Consider the following 26,097-nt stretch of genomic DNA (forward strand, 5'->3'; position numbering starts at 1 on the left):
CGCCCCGCCGGGCCGCGCTGCAGGTGGCGGCGGGGAGGGGCGAGGCGCGGAAGCCGAGTCATGGCCGCGCCGGAAGGGCCGCGCGGCGACCGGGCCGGCGGGGAGCTGGGCTGGGACGCGGCCGGTTTGAGCGGTGCGCGGGGAAGGCGGCGGTGGGACGGCGCGGCCGCTGCCATGTTCCGCTGTGGCGAGGTGAGGCGGGGCGGGTGGGCTCCCCCCGCCGAGGGCCGTTAGCCGGGGCTGTCACGGGACGCGTCCTCCGTCTCCCCAGGCTGGGGGGAGCCGGGCCCTTCTCGGGGATGGGGGAGAGGCGAGAGGGGCTGGAGGCGGCCCCGGGGGCGGTGAGAGGGCTCCCGCAGCGGCGGGGCCGGGAGGGGCCGGCTCTTCCCGCGGGGCTCGGCCCAGGCGTGCGGAGACCCGGGGGAGCCGGTTCCTGCGGGAACCATCTCACGGGGCTGGGCGCGAAATCACTCTCCTCTGGGGCCCCTCTCCGGGGGGTTTGTCAGGGGTCTGTGAGGTGCGACCAGCCCCCTCCCTTCCTGCAGGGGTTGCCGTGGCGTTAATGCCGGTGAGAGCTTCGTGCAATGCGGTGCTGAAGTCCCGGCCGCCCCTTGAAATCGCCGCCGTTGCGGTCGGGGCGGGCTGGGGCCGGGCCAGGTCCCTGCGGCGCTGCCCGGCCCCCCGCGGGGTGCGGGTGCGGGGCTGCCTCGTGTCGCCCCAGCGGCGCTGGAAGGGAGCGTGGGGCGGAGAACAAAGGGCTCCCGTGCCCCCTTTGGAGCCCCGGGGTCCGCGGCGTGGTCTCCTGCGGTCGAGGTCTAAGTATGTTGCAGAAGAGCTAAGGTGGACTGCGGCTTTGTGTGTGTGTGGATATATATACGTATATATGATTACATAATTCTTTAAGTTATTGAAGTGGATGGCTCTTAACACGTAGGAAGAGCCTTCTGTGTTATATTTAGAAAGAATCAGGGGCAGTCACTTTCCAATTGCAAAGTAAGTGGCAATGATCCATGGAAGTGGTTTTATGGTGGTTTTTTTTCCCTCGTTCCAAAGCAGCCAACAGCGAAGGAGCGAGTGAAGGTGCTGTGGCTTTGTGTGATGTTTTGCACTGCGTCCATTGCGCCTTCTGTGGGAAAGCTTTTGCTTTCTTCATGCAGATGGAAGTGCTGAAAGCGTTTGTGTTTTGTCTCACTTTATAGGGCCTTATGAGGCTCAGGATATCTTCTCTCACAAGTTTTGCTGATGTGTCTGACATAGTAGCTTTTCTTTTTTTGTTTTTCTGTTTTTTGTTTGTTTGTCTGTCTGTCTTTCCCCCTCCAGGAGATTGTAAGTAGGGAGAGTGAGGAGGAAAGTAACGGCGTCAACCTGATGGAGTTCTCAGATGAGATCCTTTTGCACATCCTCAGCTACGTCCCTTGCACAGACCTAGTCCTGAACGTCAGGAGGACCTGCAGGAAACTTGCAACACTTTGCCTTGACAAGAGTCTAACCCATACAGTTTTACTTCAGAAGGACTATAAGGTGGGGAGAGTGGCTTGCTTCTTCTGTTAGCTATGAAGACAAATCTGGCTTCTGAAAAAATGCCAAGAAGTAGAGCTTTCCAGTGTGTCTGCAGAAATGAACTGGTCTTCAACTCTGAAATGAAATAAACAATAAACTGTTTTATAAAAGCATTTGTTTTCCAGAATGCTTTGTTAGAACAGCTCTGTGCTCCCTTAGTCATATAAAATACTGCCAGTGAAAACTGTCTTCTGACTTTCCATTTGTAGCTGTGGTTGTGTAAAATTACCATTTTCACAAAATACATTTTCTGTGTTGTTGTGCAGAAAAATCTTGTGCATGTTGTTGTCAGGCATGCAGCTAGCTAAGCCAGAAATAGTGTGTTAAACCAAAAATGAAGCTTGGGAATGAAGGGTGATACATTTTATGAGGACTGTATCACCAAGTGCAGGCAAGGGGAAGGCTCTCTTCCTCATTTCCAGAAGAGGAACCTGGATGAAGGAAAGTGGAAACATTCTTCTTTTGATTTGTGTTTCCACAGATAGCTAGTTTTGCTGACACAGCTTTGCTGTTAGGAAATGGAAGTGGTCCTCCATTCCACTATCAGTTGCTGAACAGGTTTGGCCCCACAGTCGGTAATGCAGAACTGCACAGACTGAGAAGGTAAAGAAGTGTAGTCTTTAGAGTCCAAAGCATGGAAGACTAAGCCAGCTACCAGCAGTACAATAATTCTTAGACTGTGCTAGCATCCTGAGACCTTTGGATCAGCCACGTAATCTAAGTGCTAACCAGTGTTGTCCCCATCATCAGATGGGAAACTGAATCAGTACACACCATTGCCCTAAATCTCATTGAATGTGGTTTTGTTTGAGTACAGGTAAACAAAGACAAAGTGAAGCAACTGATGAGGGATATTGGAAAAGAGATTTACCAGCTGAACATGGCTGGGTGCTATTGGCTGCCCAGCTCCACTATCGATCACGTAACACGGTGCAAGAACCTGGTAAAGCTCAACTTGTCTGGGTGCCACGTCACCTCCCTCCGTCTCTCCAAGATGCTCTCCACTCTCCAGCACCTGCGCTCCCTGGCCATAGATGTCAACCCGGGTTTTGATGCCAGCCAGCTGAGCAGTGAGTGCAAGGCCACTCTGAGCCGTGTCTCGGAACTGAAGCAAACCCTTTACACGCCGTCCTACGGTGTCGTTCCCTGCTGCACTAGCCTAGAGAAACTGCTGCTTTATTTTGAGATCCTGGATCGCTCACGAGAAGGTTTTATGCTCTCTGGGCAGCTAATGGTAGGTGAGAGCAATGTGCCCCATTACCAGAACCTCCGCATCTTCTATGCCAGGCTGGCCCCTGGCTATGTGAACCAGGAGGTGGTGAGGCTGTACTTGGCAGTGCTGAGCGATCGGACCCCTGAGAACCTTCACGCCTTCCTCATTTCTGCTCCTGGTAGCTTTGCAGAGACGGGAGCCACTAAGAATCTCCTGGACTCTATGGCTCGAAATGTACGTCTAGACGCTTTACAGTTGCCCAAGGCCTGGATTAATGGCTCTGGCCTCCTGCAACACTTGAAGTTCAACAACCCTTTCTACTTCAGCTTTAGCCGATGCACCTTATCTGGTGGTCACCTGATCCAGAGGGTTATTAATGGTGGGAAGGATCTTAAAAGCTTGACCAGTTTGAATCTCAGTGGCTGTGTTCACTGTCTGGCTCCGGAGTCCTTGTTTCGAAAAGCAGAAGATGACATTGACAGTAGCATTCTGGAAAGCCTGGTGGTGTCTTGCTGCAACCTGAGACACCTCAACCTCTCTGCAGCTCACCATCACAGCTCAGAAAGCATAGGGAATCACTTGTGCCAGCTTCTCTCCAGGTTAAAGCACCTGCTCTCCTTAGCACTACCAGTTTGCTCCATCACAGATGTTGCTACAAGTGTGGAAAAGCCTCCCATGGCATCTAATTTGGTGCCCCAAACGTTTGGAAGGAAAGTTCGGATCGGGATACAGACATATCCCAGGAACTTGGCAGACCAGGCAAATCAGAAGATAGAGTCTTCGGTGTTCTGGGCTCTGATGGGAAGCCTCCGGTTTTTGGAAACCTTGGAAATAATCGGGTCCAGTTTTTCCTCTGCCATGCCCCGCAACGAGCCAGCAATTCGGAACTCGTTGCCTCCTTGTGTCCGGGCACAGAGTGTGGGGGATTCAGAGGTGGCTGCCATTAGCCAGTTGACTTACTTGCAGAGCCTCACCTTAGCACAGCTGCCAAATATTCTTACTGGCTCGGGGCTTGTACACATTGGATTGCAGTGCCAGCACTTGCGGACTCTTTCCTTGGCCAACCTGGGCATGATGGGGAAAATGGTCTATATGTCTGCTCTCATGGACATGCTGAAACACTGCAAGTGTCTGAGAGATCTCAGGTGAGGGGTTGCCATTGAACACCTCCATTTTGTTTGTGGATCTCCAGAAATGTAGTGCCTGGTTTGTTGTGGCTAGTGGGGAAGCTGCCAGTGTTCCTGTTCTGATCAAAAATAGCTGCAATTGCTTGAAAACTGGCTGTTTTCCTTCCTGACTTGTGGAGAACAGGAAGGTGTTGCGTGCTGTCCTGAGGGCTCAGAAATGTGCCCTTTTACCAGTGTTGTGAGAGCAAAAAGTGTCTATGCTGCAACTGCCTTCCTTTTAGATAAGGAAGATTGGATGCTGCATGTTTGGGAGCTAGCAGCCTGTCAGGGCTAGGTTAAGTACTATAAAGCTTTGCTGGCTTTTTGTCTTTTTTGTACACATACATCTCTGAAGTTTCCTGGAAAGAAGAAACTCCTACAATGTGTAGGTAATGTGGAGTTCTCCTTAGGTTTCACAATGAGATATTCTTCTGCCTTTGGTTTGTATTAAAATCTTGCCTTTTTTTTTTTTTTTTAATTTCTTATTCTTTTGTTGAGAATATATTGAAAACATGCCCAATTTACAGTTTGTCCTTTTGGTGTTCCTCTCCTGGTAGGACTTAAAAGGATCCTACCAAGGATCTGATCCTGAAGGGTGCACAAAGGAGCTTCACAGTAGCCAAAATGTGTTTATGAAAGCAAAGGGCAGGAACTGTGATGGTTTCCTTGCATCAGTCCAAATGAACACAAAGGTTATTACTCCAGAAATATGATTTTTTTATTATTATTTCTTTCCCCAAATCAGCTTCTGTTGGTGAAACTGCTAGGCCTGTTAGTCTGGTTGTCATCCTCTGTTCACAAAATGGGTCTGAAATCCTTAAGAGTAGTAGCATCAAGGTCGCTCCTGTCATCACAGAGACAGCGTGACTAAAATTAATGCTCATCAGCTGAGGCTGGTGTTTGTGTGTATGTTCTTTATCCATTGCAACAGTAAAGGCAGCCAGGGTGGCTAGAACACCTCAGGAGGGTTTTCTTTTTCCACCACTCCCCATTTATAACAGGCAAGAAGTGTGTTAGTCTCTCACCCAAGGGATGGCAGCTGTTGGAAATTCAGTTGCTTAATGGCTTCAGTCACCTGAACAGATCCTTAACCTTCAGAAGACTAAATAGCTATGGAAAAACTAAGGTCTGGGGAAGGAGATTTGTGTGTGCAGTGATGCCTCATTCAGTCTAGGCCCTGCAGCTTCCAGAGGCTTTGAAATGGAGGCCAAGAGCCATGAAGATGAGAGGCAGAGGCCTTGAATAAAGGATGAACAAGGGTGTTTCCTTGTTAGCAGCCAGGCGTTTTGATGTAAGCTGTCACTGTTCTTTCTTGAGTGAAGTCTAAGCTTTTATATAGGTTTAAGAGGATTTTACTCTTTAGCACTTCCTCCTTGTACTGGAGTTTCGTTTTAATTTGACTAATTCTCTGCTGCTCTACCCTTTTTTTTTTTCCTTCTCCCCGTTTCCAGCCTGACAAGCTCGTTTAAGGGGCTATTCCGAAGCAACATTGTCATCTAGCGAGTGAAAGGCAGTATTGCAAGTCAGTGTCCCAGAGAGTAACCTAGAAACCTGCTGTGAGGTTTCAGGGGCTTCTCTGCTTTTTGTCTTAAGTTTATAATGAACCAATAACCCTGTTGAAAAATTGGGGTGTCTTCCCATTCCCTTAATTTTAGTTACAAGCTGTTACCCGAAGCACTGTTAGGATCTCTTCAGGCAACACTACCAGACCAGCAGTCACAGGCTGAGACACTAAACCAGAATTTATCAATTAACAGGATTAAGTTGCTGAGATCCCCCTGCATACTACAAAAGCCTATGCAGAGATTATCCAGATCAGGTTGGGACCAACAGCTTGTTATCACCTAATGGATTAACCTTCTTGGAGCTCTTGGCCTTGCTGACCCAATGACTGGGATTCCCAAGTGCTCTGAGGCCCTGTAGTAAATCTGCACTAAGCAGACGTGCTCTTCTGGTGACACAGGCCCCAGCAGGTTCCTGCAGACTGGTTTCTGTGAGGCAGTCATCCAGTAACCCTGCTAGTTAAAACATGGACCCCTTGTTGGTCAGGTGTGGCTTCGCCACATCATTTTATTGTCCCTCTCTGGGCTGTGATGTAAGATTGTTGATAGCCATGATGGGAAATCCATGCTCTCTTTTCTGGGCCAAGTGTTAAAGATCAAGGTTGGATTGATGGTGGTTTTTCTTCCCATGGGAGAGCAGTAGCTTTGATCCTTTGCCATCTCCTGACTCGGGAGTGCTGCTTGTGGTCACTCAGTTGGCTCAGAGGCCCAAGTACTCCATCACCATGTGTACATTGTGAATTTTTCATGCCTGCATCTCTCTCTGGGCAGTAAACTGCAAATGACCAGTGTGATCAGTGTTTGGTGCACTGGAGCAGCAAGTCCCTAAATCCACATCAGCTGCTGGGTGGATGTCAGGTACCAAAAGCCAGGCTGTGCTTGTCCTAAGACCAGAATGGATCTGCCGGTCAGACCTAAGGCCCATCTTACCCAACGTGCTTTGTAGAAAACTTGCAAAACCAGGGTTACTCCCAGTGGGTGCTGGAATTCTGCAGTTTAAGGCCTTTCTGTCTCTTTGTGTCCTTGTCCATTAGCACACCCCGTTTGAGAGTAACGAGCAAGGAAGAGGACTGAGCGTGGGGCTTGTTCAGCCAGCAGTGGGAGACGCTGGTTCCTCCACTGCCAGCCCCCCATGAATGTGCTGCCCTCCCTTTTGCCTGAAAGCAGCCCAAGCATGAATTGCCCATTGACTTGGTTCTGTTTATTCCTGCAGGCTGGAACAGCCCTACTTCTGTGCGGGCACCCAGTTCTTCCAGGCACTGAGTCACTGCTCCTCTCTCCAGCGCCTTTGCATCGTCTCCCGGAGCGGGACTCTGCAGTCTGACGCAGTGATGTCATTCATGGCCAACTGCCTTGAGGTCATCATGTGCCACATGTTTATGGGAGAATCTCTCACCGTTTGCAAAAACCTCCAGCAATCTATTGTCCGGAGGTGAGTGCGGAAAAAAGGGTTGATGTGGGATTTCTGGAGCTGTTGGAAGATTTATCTCCCGTTTCCTGGCTTGCCAAGGTTTATATGGCTTGGAGCATTTGTTCCAAGAAGCTAATAGGTAGTGTGTAACGGCTTGGCACATCAAGTAGCCTCTTATTTTAATAAGAGTGAATCGGTGAAATATTCGAAGGTATTATATGAATTTTTTATTCCATTCCCACCCATGTTCTCTGCAGTTCCGTTGGCTGAGTTAAAGTTCTGGATGGAAAGCTCCATCATAAATCAAACGACACTTTTCGTGTAAACAAAACATCTGCCGACATTTTAAGTACTGAGAGATTTGACCTTGAAGCTTTCCTCCTTTTCCACAAGTGACTAAGATAATTCTCTGTCCTCTAATCACTTGTAAATGTCACTTACTGATAATCCCCTGCCAGCTCAATTCAAAGCCTTTAAAGGGTTGTTGTGAAGCGTTTTTCTTGGGGGAGGGGGGGGGGACGGTGTGTGTGGGGGGAAGAGTTGGTACAAACTGCCTTTGCACGTTTGGCAGTTCTTAAATGCATTTTGCTTGGCCCCTTGCAGTGTTCTGAGGCTCACGTGGTGGGAAACGTTTGTGTGTGAGCTGTGAACTGCATTTGAAAAGAGAGCTTTTAATTACGCTTGGCATTTTGAAGTCTTCTAACAGTGGCAGTCATCTTAGAAAATATTTCCCATGCAACAGCCTTTCCATTATTTTTTTCTTTTTTCTTTTTCCTATGAGGCTTTTCCTCTGCCTTCAGCCTGTGCTCTTTGTCACCTACTGTTGCTTTGCCCTGTTAAGCTCTAATAAAAATTTCAAATCATTATTACTGCATCCTAAAGGGTGCCCCTCCCTGCCAGCCTTTCTCCAGCTTCAAAATTACTTACTACACTTGGCTTGTTTCTGTGGATCAAATCCAGAAGAGCCTATGACTATATTAGCTACCTACCAAACTGCACACGAGATGGTTTGTTACTGCCTCTAAAAGGCTCTGTGTCCTTCTGGGATAGGGATGGTTGGAAACATCCAAGTAAATCCCTTGTTATGTGACAAGGATTCCTTGAGTTTTTCACAGGGCTTCCTATCTGTGAAAAACCTTTCTTGGTCGATTTCAGTTGTGCTTTGGGGATCCTTAGAAAGAAGGAAGAATCCACAGTTCCCGTTTTTTATTTTACCCTCCCCTCTGAGATGCCATTGCAGCACTGGCCAAAATTTTAATGCCCACTTACTGAACAGAAATATGCTGTTCTGCAGTTTTTTCTCCTTCTTTTTCTCTGTCGTGGACAGATTCTCACTACATTCTGTACCTCTTAATAATTTGAATGCTGGGAACTTTCCAAAGAGCAGCAGATGCCTTGTGGAAATGTTAAAATTTTTTATATTTGGCAACAGTTCTGGCTGTCATACTATTTTTTTCTTCTTTTGCATTTTATTAATAGAGACGTTTGTATGAAAACAGGATTTTTAAAGTGTGGGTTTTTGGGGTTTGGGGTTGGTTGTTGTTTTTTTTTTTCCCCCTGAAGAGAGCATCTGCTCCCACTGCAAATTCTACACCTGAGGTCATAATCCTCTATGACATTGTAATTGGTGGCTCTGGAAACTATTTTGATGTCACATAAGATTATGACTTCAGGAGGAGGATAAGCAGTGGGAGCAGATGCTCTCCTAAGCAACAAAGATCCTGTTCTCGTGCAACTGTCTCTAGTAATAAAATGGAAGGAACAAAATACAGAAAATGATGTGTAAGCAAAGCCTGGAGTCTTCCACGAGCCATCAGTGAGTCTTTAACCACGTGACTTTTCCAGTGATCCCATTCTCATCCTTGCACAAATGTGCCTTCAGATGGGGTCAGGAATTAACTTTTTCTGGACTGCAGTTTGTCTACTACTGCAAGGGCAAAGAGATATGCAGTAAAATCCATGTAGGAGCTGGTTCATTGCTTAAACCTGTGGATAAGGCTCTAATACACACAGCATGGCTTCTGAAAATGTATGTCTCTTTAATCCAAGCTTTACATTATAAGAGCTCATTGGGCAGCAAGTTTAAAGTTAGATATCCTGTGCCAGAACAAGAGAAGGTGATTTATACTCTCTTTTTTTGTTTTGGAGTTTTTTTTCAGTTTGGAATGTGTGCAGGTGTTGTGTGTGGGAAGTGGGTGGGAAGGAGGCAAGAGCAGGGAAGGCAAGGCTGCCTTTGTTTGCTCCCTTTCTTGAGCTGGGGGAATTGATCCATAGTCCTGAGGTCCCATTAAGGATTAGAATTCGTGTTTTAGGGCTGTGGTGATGGTCTTTTTTAGGCTGAGAGCAGCCAAATGATTGCTGTTTTTTAACAGGGAGATAGGGCTGAAGTGACTCCCATTCCGCCTCTAAAAAGAGAAGAAATGTGAGTAGGAACTGTAAAGGTCTAGGGCTGGGCATGCACCAGCTGCAGATGATAGAGCTGGAGGGGTTGAAAATGCAACCTGGAGCAGTGCAATCCTTTTTCAGATGTGGATGTGCAGGAGGGTCGGATCACAGAAGAGGCTGGGTCTGATCTGGGGAGAACAGAATGGTTTTGACTGCTGAGTTGTACTGGAAGATGGTGCATATAGAGGGTGTGGTGATGGGAGCTTGGTTGTGCAATCCCCTGCATCACACCAACATCTTAAAGCCTGAACTGATTCTCAAACTCTTCCCTTTGTAAAATTAGTATTAAACATTTCTGTTCTGCTGGCTCAAAAAGAGATTTATTCTCATCTCTGTTAGTCTCATGACAGCTCCAAACCAGGCTCTGTGGCGTCCACCTTTCTTGTGGGCAGTTTTCTGGTTGAAGTTTGCTGCTATTTGGGCCAAATTAGTTGAGGTATTTAAGTCATTAAAGCCTCTGATTCAGTTCTGCATCTTTTGCAATGAAGCAAAGTAAGCAGAGCAGCACTGGTTGGGAGCCCTCATCAGCAAACAAGAGGCTTGCAAGGGCAAGGTCTCCTCTGAGCTTGAGAGAAGACTGTTTCCCTCCGGGCAGATAAATCATTGCAGTGTTTTTCTTTATTCTTTTTTCCTTCTGTGTGAGTGGGAGGGGTGATCTCCTTTATGGTTCAGGGAGATACTCTGTGCACGAAAGAAGTGTCTGGTGGTTAAAGAGAGAGATGTGGCTTGAGTGATCCATATCCACTTCCCTGATCTTCCTCAGATTTCACGTATCACAGTGGTCTAGTCTCAGTTTCTCTGTAAAATGGCATTTTTTTTTCCTATCACATGGTGCTCAGCTGCTGCCTCACTTCAGATAGTAGCAGATTGAACAAACACAGTGTTTTTCCCTTTTACATTTGCACCCAAAGAGCTCCAAGTGCCTGTTGGTTTTGTTTCAATAACTCATCTGTTAGAACCACTGAAGCTTTCATTCCAGAAACACTGAAATACCACAATTCCTGGACCCACGGTTGTAGGTTCAAGCGTGACCTCAGCCCTGTTGCTGTGTAAAGAGGCTTCTTTGCAGGAAAGGGAGATTTGCTTCTCCCTCTGGGGCTGCGTTGCTGTGCTGGAATTCTTTCTAAATGCTTGCGAGGAACCGTGTCCGAGGGGACTGGGCTTGTTTCGAACAGCTTTCCCCGAGGGTTTCCACACTGTTATTTTGTGAAATAGTCAGTAGATGGAGCTGTGACCTATGGAAGTTGTCCCACTGCTTGCTGATGTGCTTGCTGCACGCCAAATAATCGTATTTATACGCCTGGATTTCTCTGCCCCAGAAATCTTGCGGCCAAGGAATCTGGATGACTTCAGGGTTGAGCAGCTACACGGTGTGGTTAGTGGACACTTCACGAAATGTGCAGGAGAAGTTGCTTTCCTATGAAGCTTAACAGGAGAAAACAGGCTAGAAGAGGGGGTGGGAAATGCTTTGGCAAATATCCCCTTGACCTTAAGGACAGATTTAATTTCCAGTGTGTTCCTTTAGAATTTTGTCGGGTTTATCTGAAGTGCTAAGGTAGCTCCTACCATTGTTATGATTTCAAGGACTCAACAACACCAGACAATACAAGCCTGTGAAAAGTCCTTGAAAAAAAACACCTTGGAAAAGATCAAGAAAACAATTTTTAAAAAACCCCAACCAAACAACAAAGTAAAAAAAAATAAAAACAAATCATCTCTGGGAGAGTGGTGTCATTAGGGATTCTTTGTACATAAGGGGAAGGTGTCAAGGCCTGGAGGTGAGTTGTGATTTATGGAAATGCAGTCACCCAAGTTAAGCCCTGGTAGAGAGCGTGGTCAGGAAGCAGAAGATGGTGGTGCAGCTGAAGAGTGTTTTGGGGAGGTGGGGAGTAGCTGGGCTCAGCTGCTCACATCCCCCAAAAGTGCTGTTGTCCTCTCCTCGGATCTGGTAGCTGTGGGGAGAAGGTGCAGAGGGCTGGGGCTGGCTGGGCTCCTGGTGCAGCATCTCCCAAGAGCTGTGGGGTTGGAGTGGGGAGTTGGCAGTCCCAGCTCAAGCTTTCTGCCCCTGTTCTCCCTGCCAAAGGGGCTACCTGTCTCTAGCAAATGGCTTTGCAAAGTGGGTGTGTGGCTCGGGTGACTATGAGAGTTAGCCACTATTGAGAAGTGCAGAGAATTTTACTGTTTTAGGACAATCTATCAATCAGATTCTGGTGATCTGAGACCCGGAGAAAGAGAAACACTAACTTAACTTTCCTTCTTCTGCCTGTGTCGGGCCTGAGCACCGCTTAGTTTGAAGTGACACACTCCATAGGATTCCTGCCACTTTCCAGGAATAACAATTTTGGTCTGAATTAGGTCTTAGTATTCAAGCTTCTGCAGCATTACCTAAATTTTCCTCTGCTAGTTACTGTAATTTTTTAACATGAAACTCTTGGCTGGATCTTTTCTTAAACTGCTGATTCCAGTGGCCCTGTGTGGCTGTGAGAGCCATGGTGCACACTGAAGGGATGAAGCACCCTCTTGGGATTCAGTCACAGAAATAGGGCTTACAGGTGTGAGCATGGGGGGAAAACTGAATGTTTGGAAAGTGCTGAGTGAGCTAGTCCCTTTCCTGGCATTTAGCACAGAACTGAACTATCACAAATCAATTTTTGCTCACCTCAGAGCTAAGCATTCCCCCCTCCCTTGTTGCTATTGCCCTGGATATCCCTGCAGTATTCCTCTTGCCAGGGTTCTTGTTGTGGGCTCAGCCTCAGAAAAGCCCCTTTTGGGTAATCCTTTTTGCTGTTCTGTGGGGTGGGGGGCTGCTAGGGCAGTGAGTGAGTGCAAGATCATCTTTACATTCAGCAGAGTCCTCCAGCATCCCTGCTGCACTGCCCACCTGACTGCTGCAATTGTATTGACGCTGCAAAAAGCTGGTGTTACCACCTAGGGCTTGTTTGAGATTTTCAAGCTGTTTGTGCATCCCTTCACCACTTTCTCTTCCTCCTGACCTTGAAAAAGTCCCTCTCAGTACACTGCTGGCTTTCCTGGCTCCCAGAGCCAGCACGGGAGCTGCCAATTCCACTCCGCTAGCCTAAGCATGTTGTGGGCTCAGGCCCTGCATCTGATTGCAGAAGACTTAATGTATTGCTAGGCTGGTGTAGTGAATCATTAGCATCCTGTTCCAGCCTTCATTGTCTCTTTCATTTCCTGCTCTTAGAAACCCCAGAATCATTCTGTCACAGACTGAATAACAAACTGCATCCTTGTCAGCTTGTGTTACCCAAGAATTCCTTGGCTGGCTTGGCAGAGGCTGACTTTGCTTGAGGTGTGGCCTGGACACCTTTGCTTCTACCAGGGGTGTTGTTTATGGGTGGGCACAAATAGTTTACAAGGCAACATGGCTTGTGGGGCCATCCCAAATTTGATGTATATTAATATACATCTTCTTTTGGGGGTACTCACCTCTCCCCTTCTTAAATGCACTCCAGGGGTTGACCCAAATGGTTTGTTCTAACTGCTAGCTCATGGGTTTTGAAGGGAACTCAGTCCTGAAGCCTTCCTTAGTGAGTAGGTTTTTTTCGTGCATGAAATAGATTCCTTCCTTGGTGAGTAGATTTTTTTTTTTTTGTGCATGAAATAGATTTCAAGGAGTGTCCTCTCTCTCTTGGCTGAGAAATAGTATTGGAATAGTAGTGTCGTGCTTTTTCTTCATGAGGGTGTAAAAGGCTGAACGGAAGCATTAACTGCAGCTTTAAAGCATTTCCATAGTAAAATAAATCTAATTGAGCAGTTATTGCAGTAGCTTTTTAATTTGTGGAAGAGATTAGGAAATAACTTTCAGCTTGCTCTGGCAGAGCACTCCCCTAGGACGTGTCCTGGGCGCTCTGGCATCGCTCTTTGGGTTCTTATTCCCTCCCCCTCTAATTGTCCAGTCACATTTGACTGATGCAGAGTTCAGCTGGCAAAATAATGTAAGAACCTCAGCCTGTAACTAGGTTTGATATGAACCTCAGCTCACAGGAGAAGTAGAGGAGTGTGCCATTCATGCCTTACAGAGAGAAACCACAGCAGAGAGATGTAATTTGCCTCTCCTCGGGATGAGTCTGAGGTGTATTGCTCCTTCCCCGTGACACGGTGCAGTGGCAGAGGATGCTGCAGTGAAGATCATGGCAGAGTTGGCAACGTTGTGTGTGAATGACTTCCAGAGTCCCCTCTGCACCTCTTCATCTCAGGTTGGAGGCTGTGGTGGTGGGACTTAGGGTGAGGGGAAATCACAGGCCTTGGGAGAATGGCAGTTTGTCCATGTAGACATGAGAAAATGGAAAACACCCTTAAAGAAAAGCACTTCATGGAGGAAATATCTCTTTGTGTGGAGTTCAAAGCAACACGAGGAGTCACAACAGCTTTCCTTGGGATCTTTTACAGCCCCGTTCTGAGGTTAGAAAATGAAGTCTGCTCAGTGTTGGTACTCTGGCAGGGTTGGAAGTGAGAATGCCACTAAGGAAGAGGCCTGCTTTAGAGTCAGTGTGTGGAGGCTTTGGACCCCTCTGAAGAGGCATCTGGGGGTTGAGTGGGGGGCAAGGGTCACAGAATCACAGAACTTTTTGAGTTGGAAGGGACCTTAAAAATCATTGAGTTCCAACTCCCCTGCATGGGCAGGGACACCTTCCACTAGAACAGACTGTTCAGAGCCCCATCCAACCTGCCCTTGAACACCTCCAGGGATGGAGCCCCCACAACATCTCTGGGCAGCCTGTTCCAGTGTCTCGGCACCCTTACACTGAAGGATTTACATCTGATCTCTATCCTAAATCTCCAGTTTAAAACCATTACCCCTTGTCCTCTCACTGCAAACCCCTGTAAAAAGCCCCTCCCCAGCTTTCCTGTAGGCCCTGTTCAGGTACTGGAAGGCCACTGTGAGGTCCCCTTGGAGCCTTCTCTTTTTCAGACTGAACAACCCCAACTCCCTCAGCCTGTCCTCATCAGAGAGCTGCTCCAGCCCTTGAATCATTTTCGTGGCCCTTCTCTGGACATGTTCTGACAGGTCCAACACCTTTCTTGTGCTGGGGGCACCAGAGCTGGACGCAGTATTCTAGGTGAGGTCCTCACTACTCGCAGAGGAAGGAGCCTGGGGGAATCCCACCCTGCAATTTCTTTCTTGTGGCTGGAAGATGCTCAGGAGCTTCATTTTGCACTACTGGCAGGCACTGTGAGCAAGGAGAGCCTTTGCATTTCCCTGGTACTGAGTTCAGGGCACGGCCAATGGAACAAATTTTAAGTGGATGTCTGGCCTTCCCTGAGAAGATGAGAAAAATGAGTATGTTTTATGTTGGATCATGCCACTTGTCTGCTGCTCCAGCTTGTCCTGGCATTTCCTCTGTTCCACCGTGCCATGCTTCAGGGATGGGAGTTTCCAGCCTGGCCCAGGTATGCTGGCTGAAGCTTTCAAGACAAATGCCACATTTGAGCTTTGAGATGTGAGCAAGTCTTCCAGTGAAAACAGACTTAGGCTGTGCCTGGCAGAGGATTAACAGGGTTTGTGAGCATGTAGGTGAAAGGGCTGTGTACAGGGCAAAAAGTGAGTTGTTCTGAATTCTCTTTTCTTAGGAAACTTGTACCTCCAGAAGCAGCTCACCAGCCTGGAGGGGAAGTCTAAATGGAGGGGGGAGAAAGTGTGTGATTGCAGCAGAAGTTGGTTTGCACGAGGGAGAGTCATGCAAACTAGAGTCCACATCTGCTCTGTTCCCTCTGTTCTTGGTTCCCCCACATCAGGCTTCACCTGGTCTCCTTCTTAATTTTCCTTCTACAGCCTCTTCTCCCTTAAGCTTGTCTCAGTTTGTGGAGCTCAGAAACCTGGCTTTGATCCACTCCTGATGCACTGTAGTCCCTCATTTTATCTGGTGTGTGCTGCTTTTGTTGCCAGTGCTTAATTAGACCACCTTATTCCTGCTTGCCAGCTTTTGTCAAGTGGGATGTGCTGAAACGCCTGAATTCAGTGTAGGGCTTTTCTTAGGTTTCTCTGGAAATCTCAAGGGGAAATACTTTCTTATTGTTTCCTGACAAGTAAGAGGGTAAGTTTGAGCAGCACCTGACACAGCAGAGCTGTCTTCTCCAGGGCTCTGTGGTGCTGAAGGTTGCAGAGCGGCATGATCCATCCTTACAGACAGGCTGGTGAGATCCTCCAATGGCTTCGGGCTGCCCTTCAGCTCTATCAGCAGGTGGAGTCCTGGGGACTCACTGGCCTCCCTAGAGAGGTATGTCTGAAAACATACACTGAGAGTGTTTGCCAGGAGATAACTGCATTCCAGGGAGTGACTCTTTTGTCTTGCTAAAATCGAGGAAATCTGATCAAAGTGCAGCCTTGCTTTAGACTTTTTCTTTTTCTTTTTGACTTTGTCCCTGACCTACATATTGGATTCTGCCAGGCTGGTTGGAAGTAATTGAGACTGTAGTGTTAGGCTATTTACCAAGCTGTTCACTTGAAAATAACCTTACTGTGTCCAGTCTACACCTGTTCTGGGATAATTTTGGACTTAATAATAAAGTGCCATTAAGCCTTTCAGCCCCATGCAACCATTGAAGATCTAACTGTAGAGTGAGGTTATATCCCTGCTGATGCCAGGAGGAACTTGTGACACAGGGTGCACTTTGCTGTTCATTTCCCAGCTCCATGGATGACTCCAGCCAGCTGGAGTCATCCACATCCAGTCCACATCCAAATGAGGACACTTCAGAGACCTCCTTGTAAAAGTTCCTGCTGGTTGGTTGTTGGTTTGGTGTTGAGTCTGCTGGACTAGAGGCTATACTGGAAAATATGTGTGCAGGAGGGTATTTTCTTTGTTATCCCAGTGGTTGTTTCTGATTAAAGGATCTGTTTTGAAGGGGCTGCTAGTCAGTTGCCTAGAAAACTTGCTTTCATTTAATTAATCATGATGAGTTTAGTCTGGAGGTTTTGTAGGAGAGAGCAAGCAAGCATAACCTTGGCTTCTTTCCCTTGGAAAAAAAGTAGGGTTTCATGTCTGAAACTGCAGCTTCTTTGTCTCCCCAGGTCAACATCCTTCTCTGTCCTTCGGGTTTTAATTTTACAAGCCATGCGCTTGCGGAGGTAGATCCAGTTTGAAGTCCATCCAGGTGTGGAATGAGGAAAGAACCGTCAAGAAGATTACAGGAGCTATTCTGCAACTCATTAACTATCTCTTCCCCTTCTTGTTATCTCCTCCCCGTGCCTGGGGCCTTTCGAACTAGTGCTCTAAGTGATTCTCACTTAATCTAGCCCACCTGGACAGGTGTATGAAGAAAGGAATTGCCTTCCGGGGAAGGACTAAAGGAGCAGAGATTGCAGAGGGAGTCTGCTTTTGGGAACTGCTAATCCCAGTTTAACATTATGACAGCTGCTCGTTAAAATCAGGGTGTTTTTTAACAGGCAGTTAAAGGAGAGGCTTTGCACGCACATTTAGCTGAGAATAATAGTGAACCATGTGCATTTGATTTTTATTTTTTTGCCTTAAATCGAGCAAATTGTACATGGAAAGAATTCTCCGGCGTCAACTTGCTGGGCTATGGAATTTACAAGGTTTGCAGTAACATACAGTTTCCTGTTGGAGGGGGGAGAAAATTACAAAGCTTTCATTTTTCTTTTTCCTTTTTTTAAAGATCAAGTTCAAACCTCTCATCAATCCAGCCTCTCTGGAAGGTATACTTACTGTGTTGGGGTTTTTCAGTTGTCTTGGTGACAGATCATCATGTAAACTTGTCTAGGCTCTCGTTTTTTTATAGCTACATGTAAAGGCTGCTTATAAACTACAATTTTGTATATGGTGAGAAGGCAGCATGCAGATCTAATTTGGGAGAGTCTATATACAAAGAAAGAAGCAGGGGCTTCTCTGCCTTGGGGGATATGGCTGTTTCTTCCTAGCTGAACTCCAGTAAACTTGGTCTATTAACGTGATTTTTCTCTGCAGGACTGTGGTGTTGGATAAGAAACATGAAGAGCTGAGGCAGAGGAGGGACTATCAAAGAGACATTTGCTGTATTTGATGTAATTTCAGTGCAGACTTAACCAGCTGCCTCCCAGATCAGTGGGTATTTGCTGGTTGATTTCTTGTAGGCAGTGCTGTGGAAGTAAGAAGCTGCTCAGCTCCTGCGTTCCAGATCCTCTCAAAGAGCAGTGTCCTTTTCTGCCAGCCCTTAGGCATGAGGCATGAAGGGCAGGTCTGTGATGCAGAAAGATAGAAAATTGCCCTGGGTAGTTCAGTTGCTGGAAATCTTTACCCCTGCAGCTACTTAAGTTCAGGAAATTAATTTAACCCCCACCAGGATTGAGCAACTAGCCTTGGACTGGGAGTTTCTCTGCCACATTTTTGGCTCCTCTGCTCTGAATTATTTGTGGATGGGAATATCCTTTCTGTCTCCCAGGAAGTGTCAGTCTCTCCTGGCCTTTTCTTCAGCTGGCTGTGTTGCTACCTGGCATGTGCTTATGTGTTTCCAGCAGCCCAATCTCCAGCCTTTCCCTCTCTGCTTTTTGGAAATCTGGCCATTTCAGAGCTAGAGATGAGCTGGGAATTTTCCAGACACACATCTGTCTTAGGGAACTTTGTTGAGCAGTGAACTCTTCTTTTGACCCCACACAACTTGGTTCAGCCTTAAGGGACTGGTGCTGCCAGTTTGACTCTGCCTCTTTTAGAGTGAATTATCACTCTTGTCACTCAGTTTGGAGGAAGCATCTTGGTGGCATGGGGCTAATAGTCACAAGTCTTTTAATCTTCAGGGTGTAACTCTAAAGCTATAGCATAACTTCCCTTTTCCTCCCAGCTGTAAAAGACTGAACTCTTGTTATGCTACACTGAGTAACACCATTTCTCTTCCCCCATGTTCTCTTACTCACCAGGTTGCTGTCATAGAGAGCACTTTCTGATGGGGACTTGGATTTTTTTGTTATGGCTCTTTTTACACTGTATAAGGGGTTTTAATTTTTGCTCTTCTCTTCCTCTGCTCTGTAGTTATAACCTTGCTGCTCCTCTCTCTTGTTGTCCCATCAGGCCTCTCACTTGCAAGGTCTTCTGCTGGAAGGCAGACCCAGTGGTGTGATGTTGGCAAGAAGAGCTGGCAGGGCAAGAGGAGAATGCAGATTTCTCTGAGAGGGGACCAAAAGACTGAGGCTGTAAATTCTGAAATTGGAATGAAAAATTCAAGTGGTGAACAGAGATACTTGCGTGTGTTTCCGTTAGGGTAAATTCCTGTGGTACTAAGACAGGTTTTCTGCAACTGGGATGAAAAAGGAGGCTGCAGAGTGTGTGTGTGTGTGTATGCACGAGCACACTTAAATGCTTATCTGCAGATCTGAGCTTTCTAAACTTGCTTGTGCTCTAATTGCAGAGTGTAGACTCTGCATGCAGAACAACCCAGCCTGAAGTGATAATCCCAGGCTCAGCCCCCAGGGAATGCCTGGCACTGCTCTGGCCTGATTCTCTTAATGGCTCTGCAACTTGCTGCTGGTTTGTAGTTGGTTTTAATTGGTGTCTCTGAGCACTTTTCTCAGCTTGGGCAAAGCTCTTAGGATCTCTGTTTCTCTAAGAATACCCGTGTGTTGCAATATATTTATTTTTTTAATTTACTTAAAACTTCTTCCTCCTTCCCCCTGTTAGGCCCAGTTTGGGCTTGTGTCAGCTCAATGCACTCACTGAAAAGGGCCTGCTGACACGTAGAGGTGGGAATGGAAGACTTTGCCTTCCAGCTGCCCCTCGTGCCTCCTCGGAACAGCCCTTCCTTGCCCCCCACCTCTGCATGATCCGTATCCATGCAATCCCCTTCTCTTGCACTGGAGAATACCCGTTTCTCCCCTCCTAATAACCTGTGTCTGATTTAGTTTCCAGGCGGAGCGCCCTGCGTTAAACGTCGTCATTTTCCCTCTGCTTCATGAGGACTTGACAGAGGTCATCAGAGATGTCCCCATGCGACACTTGGATGAAATTACCTTGTTTAAAAGCAGAGTGGCCGAGGAACCTCCCAACTTGTGGTGGTGACTTAAAGCATGGGAAGGACAGTCAGCGTGAACACATGAAATGGCTTCTTGTTGGCCTGGACTCCCCATCTTCAGCTCCTGGCCACCTCACTGGATGCTGTACAATCATTTAAATAGGTGCAATTGCAAAATAATAATAATAAAAAAAGCTGGTCCTTTGCAGTGGGGAAACGTGTTGAATATTGCTTGCATCTGAAAATCCTGTCTCGGAGGCTTCTGGAATCTGATGAGTAGTTCTGTTATTTTACCGAAGTTAAAGGTAAGAGAAACTGACTTAATGATGCTCTTTCCCCTGTGTCACCTGATGTATCTCCTAAGGGCCCCTGTGTACTTTGGCAGTGTGCTTTGTGATATTGGTGGAAATCATTCTTTGCTTTGGTCTCTTTTTTGGCAAAGTAGAAAGCCTAAGCCATCTGAGAGGCTCCATTGAAGTGCATCACATCTTTTCCATGTTACAAATATGCATTTGTAGTCACACACGTGCAGTCACAGGTATTTAAAAGGTTTTTTGGTTGAGAAGTACCACAAGGACTCTTTTAAAAAAATTTTTATTAACAAATTAAGGTCATTAGCACCTTGACCATGGTATGTTCTTGCTGATGCTGTTCCCATTGATTGATCTGGTGGAAGAAGTTCTTGGCTCTTTTGGAAATCCTTGTCCTAGGGTAGATGGTGCCTACAGTGAAAAAATTAAGGCTCAAATCTGATTTAAATGCAGTCTGTCTTGCAGTGTAGATGGAAATGTAGTGTTCCAGTTCTGTCCTTAGATCCCATGCCTTGAGCTCATACTAATTTTAGAGATGTTATGATGTATTTCCACAGTGTGATTTCAGTCAGCTTCTCTGCTCCACAGAACTTCCTCAGGCATCAGTAGTGGTCTGGATCACTTTCATATTGCCTTATTTACTGAGCACTTTTGAAAGCATCAGACAGCTGTACCAAAAGCTGAGTTAAGAATTCCTGGAGCTGTGCTTCCGGGAGGCAGACAGATTTCCCTTCTGCTGGAGTGTTTTGGTGGTAGCACACTGGGTCTGTCTTCTGCAGAGCAGCTATCAACAGGAGCCTCTTCTCCACCTAAACACGCTCTGAAGTGTTGAGCAGTGCTTTTCTGGAGAGGCCCAGTGTCATCCAGGGGCCATGTCCCCATCTCCTATCAGCATTTTCTACACAAGGTGCCATCTCCCAAGGGAGTGCTCTGCCACCAGTGGTTCATAGGAAGCCTGGTGGGATGGGATAGGATATGATTGAGAGCAAAATGCACCTCATAGCTTTGGAGGACTTACCCACCTTTGCTTTCCCAACAGTCAGGTGTGAACCTGCCTGGAAATCTGTCTTGGTGTAACTCTTGAGCCACGCTGCAGTAACTGTGGTGCTGGGGTGTGTTAACGAGCAGGTTAATGTTAGTTAGCCTTCTTCCAGCACAAGTCTGTGCATTGCCCAAACCAACCCCTGCAGGCTTCTGCTGCCTGCCTGGAGTTCTCTCCCTTCTTCACTCAGGACAGGGTGCCAGCAGCAGGCCCTGCTTTGTGGCTGGTAACGAGGTGGCAAGGCCAGCCCGTGCTCCTCTGAGCTGAGATTGCTCCTGAAGCCTCGGAGACTCTACCTCAGGTCAGACACCGTGTGGGTGGGAGCGAGGAGCCCGTGCCCTGCTCTTGGCACCCTGCCACTGTTTTCTCTCCCACTCTCCCAGTGAGGTCGTTCATTCTACCTCTTGTCATCTTGCTTGCCTGTTTGAATCCCTCTCTCCCTCTCCATCAGCTTTCTTCTCTCCCTCTCCCTCCCTTCAGCAAGTCAGATGTACTTTCTGGCAGGAACACGAGCCGCTGCTCTGTCAGTTCAGGCCATTTCAGCTCTGCCTAGTTTTTGTCTGGGTTTCTTTCCTGGAATAAATAGCAAGGCTTAGGCAGGGAGTGTTTGCAAAGCTGCTTCCTCCTCCTCCTGCCTCTGGCCCCAGGGCAGGGCAGAGGGAAGGCTGAGGGTATGGAACCAGCTCTCCCATGCTTTAGGGGACCTGTTTTGTCTTGTGGAGGAGGTAGGTGCTACAGGAGAGAGGCCATTCCTACTCTCAGCAGGGATTTCCTCTCCATACACACACTGTGGCACCAGCGAGAGTCTGGCAGAACTGCCAGCTCGCCTGTTCCTGTCCCGCTGGAAAACCTGGCTGGGGGGGCAGTGATACACAGGAATCACCTGTTGCTTAATGGTGGTGTTACCCCTTAGTCTTGGGGTTAGAGTAACGTGATGAAACATGCTGTACCTTTTGCTTGGCAAAGCAGTACCCATCTGCCTGGTGTCTTGCTCGCTGGGGGCGGGCAATCAGGCATGTTTTATAACGCCATTATTCTGTTGCCTGGAGTATGATGTTTAGACATCTGTATTCACACTAGTCCTGAGGTGAACACTGCCAGTTTTAATCTGGGGTAGGAAAGGTCACCCACAGGTAATAAAGATAGCACTACAAATAGTGATAAAGAGCTAAAAACTCCTTCTACCCTCGACTCCCCAACTCCAGGCCAGTTCTCAGTATCTTCACTACAAATCCTCTTATGGTGAGTGAGAATTTCCGCTGCTTCTGCACTCCAGGCAGGATTCACCAGATGTTAATAATGTGCTTATTTTCTCTAAGTGCTATTTTGGCATCGGTGTTAATTACAATTTATATTCTGCAACATTTACACTGGGAAAAGAACCCACCCTAATAGTCCCCAATTGGCAGAGCTGGGCTATTAAACATAGCACCATATGTTCTGAGCAGAGCAATGTATGGGACTCGGAGCCCGCTCAGTGCTGAGACTCTGGCTTGCAGTGCTAGAGGAGGAGAGGAGAATGGAGAGATGGGTGTTTTGTTCCTACCTTTTATTTAATATGAAATTCCCCCTCCTTTTCCCTGATCTCTGTCCCCGTCTCTCCCAAAATCTCCCTCCTGCTGTCTGTGAGCATCTAATGAGGTGATCTCTGAGCCTGCTGATGCCACTGTCCGTAGTGTAAAATAAATGAATTTAATTACAGAAGGTGCCCTTCTCTCTGGGGCTGCCTCTGCAGGATTCCCTGTCCCTGCTGGCACATTTCTTGCTGTGCTCCAAATCAGGCCTCCAGTCTTTGGAGACTGCAGAAGAAATCTTTGCTTTGACCGCCAGCAAGATGTCCATGCTTCTTTGGGAAAAGGATATTCTGGGATAGGTGCCGTTAGTGGGTCAAATCAGAAGTTGTTTGCTGCTCTGTCAGTGTCCCAGGTCTTGTTTAGGAATGTGACATTTGATTCCTGCAGACTGGGAGGGTCTGGAGGAGTGACAATGGTTTTGGTGTGGGGAATCTAGTGGAGTTAAGTGGTCAGTGTTTCGGTTGGTTTCTTAGAAGGACTGTGTGCAAAGGGTTGCTTCCTCAGCTGTTCTGCAAAGCTGCTTTCATGGTCACTTCAGAAAATGGCAGCATAGCTGCTACTGCTCCATTTGGAGAGGGGCTGACAGCAAGGGGCTCTCCCTTCAGGACAGCTTGGACTGCAGTGGCTTGTCCCTCCGGGAGGTGGTTCAGCAGGAGGAGAGGAGATGGAGTGAAAGGAGGCAGGGCAAAAGTGCGAGGTAGACCTCAGACTGGAAGTCAGACACTTGCTGTGAGACTGGGCCTCAGTTTCCCCACTTGTGAAGGGAACAGGGCTCACCTGCCCCATGCAAGGGAGTTTGTGGGAGTGCAAAACCCCCTCCCCCTGGCCCAGGCAAGGAGGTTCTCCCTTGGGAGGAGAGGGCAGGGCTGAGATTGCTGATGCTCACTCTAACTCCCATGTCCGCCTCCTCTGCCAAAGCATGGGGAACTCCTGGGGGAGCAGAGCAGGATCTGTCCCTTCTCCTTGCTGATCTTCAGAGGAGTTAAAGTCCCAGGGTGACATACAGGAGTGGGATGGTACCTCATCCTGGGTCCTTTCTCCCAGTTTTCAGGATGGAGTAGCTCTCCACGGCCACAGAAACATGGGGCATTTCCGTTTGTAGAGTTAATGGTGCAGAAAGGTTGTTTCTTTTGCATGAGGGACATGCAGCTCCCCCTTGGCTGGTCTGAATGGAGAGTGTCCAGCCAAAGCTCCTCTCCCTGTCCTGCAGAAGACTGTGCAGGAGCCAGGCTGGGCATTGGAGAGGCAGCAATGCTCCCTCCACTGCAGCCCTCCTGCCTCTGATGAGATGCGCAGGCAGCCGGGGTACTCTAGCCAGAGAATCATTTCCATAGAAACCAATTGGGATGTTGTACAGGGAATAATGATTAATAGTGAAGGGATGTTGCCTCAGGCCCTTTTCATTTTTTAGGGGGCAGCGAGGGACAAACTGGAGCACAGGTGGGGGGACAGGCAGGCTTGAAAACTAATGGAAACCATCCCTGCCATTAATTTCCAGGGCAGTTTCCCCTCTTCTCCTCCTCCCCTGCCCCCCTCTGCTGCTTCCCAGCTTTCGTCAAATTTTCAAAATGGCTAACCTGGTTAGAAATAATCATAATAATAAAAAAGGATGGATGAGGTCTGACTACTAACATTGTTGCTGTTAGCAGCAGGATTTCAGCCATAAAACATGAAGCAGGGGAGGCATTGACCTTTCCACTGTTCGAAATGAATGGAGACATCAATATCTATTGTTTTGTGGCATTGACCTCTGACGCTCTCATTTTGCCCTCCCCTTTCTTTTTTTTTAATTTCCCCCTGACACTTGAGGAAAGGGGTCAGTTTGTACCATCTATTGATCCCGATCTTACTTGGTGATAGGGAAATAATTAGAATTTTAAAGATCTCTGCTGCACGCTGGCAAAATACGTACACAGGAGCACACACTAAGCCCCTGCTTCTGCCTCCCGTTCTCCCCCCTTCCTTGCAGAGATTCAAAGCTCTGAGATCTGAAGGAAGACAGATCAATGTAGGTTTAATCATGATGGGGATTTTATTTCAGATTTTTAAATGGTAAAGTGTAACGTTTTATGTTAATGTTGTTGGAGTCTGGCTGCCTGGTGCCTTGTTTTATTTATTGTTTTAAGTAGCCCCTTCTTTTGTGAACTTCATCTATGTACAGAGACTGTGAAATCAGGCATTGCTAATTAGCTATATGACAATTAAGTAATGTAGCACAAAACCATTAGGACACTGGATTTGTTTTTGAAGTTGGTCCTTTGAAGTGGAAGCTGCAACTCCCTGCCCAAGGCTGCTGGGGAAAATGTTTTTCTATCAAAACTTTCTTTGAAAATAAAATGTCAGTGTAAAAGTCCCTATTTCTGTTGTCTCTCCCTATAAACAGCGGGTGGAAATTGTTTCTCATTGTAAAAACTGCTGGCATTGATAGAAGGGGGAGTTCAGAAAAGCAGGAGATGGGCAGTTGGTCTCCAAACCCCCTCGGTTCTGGTAGAGATGTTACCAAAGCTGCTTGTTCAGCTTGTTGAAAGAGAACGGTGCTGCCTTGGGAGAGAAGACCCAGGTCACAACCAACACCCTGGAGATGGCAAAGGGAGGTGGCCCTCAAAACTGTGGGTTCACCTCTGATGCCCCAAGTGCCATCAGGATGTGGCACAGCCTGGTTGCAAATACCAACAGGCTCCTCGGTTCGGGCTCCTCCATCTCTGCACTCGTTTGACACTCGTGTTTGCCTCAGGCCCTTTGTTCTAGTAGTGAGTCGAGTTCTGAATGTGCAACTTTCCTGTACGCTGGTGGCATGTAAAACTTCAAATAAAGAGTGAAACTGATTTTGAACCAGGTCTCCCTCGTTGTCTCCTGCCTCTTGCTTCCCTTCAGAACCCAAGCCCAGAGCTACCCCTCTGGGAGGAGTGCTCTGGTGTCACATTTGAAGCTTAAGCCCAGGGAGGTGAGTTGGCGAGGTGTGTGTGGGCAGGGATGTGTTTAGGAAATGCTTTTCTTCTGTGGATCTCTGAACACTCAACTGCTGAGCCGTGTTGCTGTGGGACAGAACAACTGTGTCCCTGGGTAAGTGAATCAAAGCGACTTGCAGAAGGTTCATCACTCTGAGAAACCCCAGGCTGCAGCCTCCACCTTGCCCCAACACTCAGGCAGCAGGCTGGACCTGCACCTGCTCCTTTGCATGAAGCCAAGACCTGAGCTCAAGGGTTAAGGGTAAATCTGGTTACATGTGAACCGAGGTAGCCAAAATCCCACTAGTGCCACCATGACTGTGTGGATGCAGTTGAGCTGGGATGGCTGAGGCTGTGGGAAGGGGAAATGGATGGTGGGAAAAGGCAGCACAGGCTGCTCATGATGAAGGAGACTCTGCAGGCATGAACCTGCCCTGGCAGCAGCAGTTCTGCCTTTGCAGCCACGACAGACCCCTGGATCACCTGTGCTGGGGACAGAAAGCATGTTGTCACCAAGTATTGAAGAGATGGAGGGGAGTGGGATGGGTGTGCTGAACCGCAGCCCTGGGGCAGCTCTAGCCACTGGGCTTGCCAGCCTGGAAGGGCTGATCAATGCTAAAAAAAAAAAAAAATACATCTTAGTGAGCTGTCTCTTGTGTTGCTGTTTCTAGGCTGCAGGATAGTGAAAACGTGGGAAAACCAGGCTTCAGGGACTCGGCACTTTACTTTGGATTAAAAAAATCCACAAAACAAACATGCAGGAGAAGCAGTTTGGTGGAATATGGTGCAGCTCTTGTACCCACCTACTTAAACCAACTCATCCCAGGTAAGTGAAGCACTAGGAGATCACTTGAAATTGATGTGTGGTCAGTTTTTTAAAAGGTGAATGAGTCTGTGCAGGACTT

The 26,097-nt window shown here is 47.6% G+C and overlaps 1 protein-coding gene across 2 annotated transcripts; it reads left to right on the forward strand.

The window, feature by feature from the left end:
- FBXL18 (F-box and leucine rich repeat protein 18) lies at positions 1-25,909 on the forward strand. Of its 2 annotated transcripts, XR_007890895.1 has the most exons (6): positions 1-192; positions 1,321-1,521; positions 2,378-3,918; positions 6,715-6,933; positions 19,208-19,622; positions 25,864-25,909. XR_007890895.1 is itself a non-coding variant. In XM_051632406.1 (5 exons), exons 1-5 carry the CDS (start codon positions 61-63, stop codon positions 19,362-19,364), a joined length of 2,250 nt encoding a protein of 749 aa, XP_051488366.1. In that variant the 5' UTR covers positions 1-60; the 3' UTR covers positions 19,365-25,081. The 2 variants fall into 2 exon arrangements, 1 of the variants encoding a protein (XP_051488366.1); XM_051632406.1 differs by lacking the exon at positions 25,864-25,909 and having other exon boundaries at positions 19,208-25,081.
- The last annotated feature ends 188 nt before the right edge of the window (positions 25,910-26,097 follow it).

Source organism: Apus apus, chromosome 14 (assembly GCF_020740795.1).
Source record: "Apus apus isolate bApuApu2 chromosome 14, bApuApu2.pri.cur, whole genome shotgun sequence".
Taxonomy (NCBI): Eukaryota; Metazoa; Chordata; class Aves; order Apodiformes; family Apodidae; genus Apus; species Apus apus.

Bases quoted from the DNA above. Each gene is read 5' to 3' on its own strand.
- FBXL18 (XM_051632406.1), top strand. From the start codon at position 61: ATGGCCGCGCCGGAAGGGCCGCGCGGCGACCGGGCCGGCGGGGAGCTG. The intron at 1,522-2,377 runs GTGGGGAGAGTG...GTTTGAGTACAG, and splicing joins TACTTCAGAAGGACTATAAG to GTAAACAAAGACAAAGTGAA. The intron at 6,934-19,207 runs GTGAGTGCGGAA...TGTCTGATTTAG, and splicing joins CAGCAATCTATTGTCCGGAG to TTTCCAGGCGGAGCGCCCTG.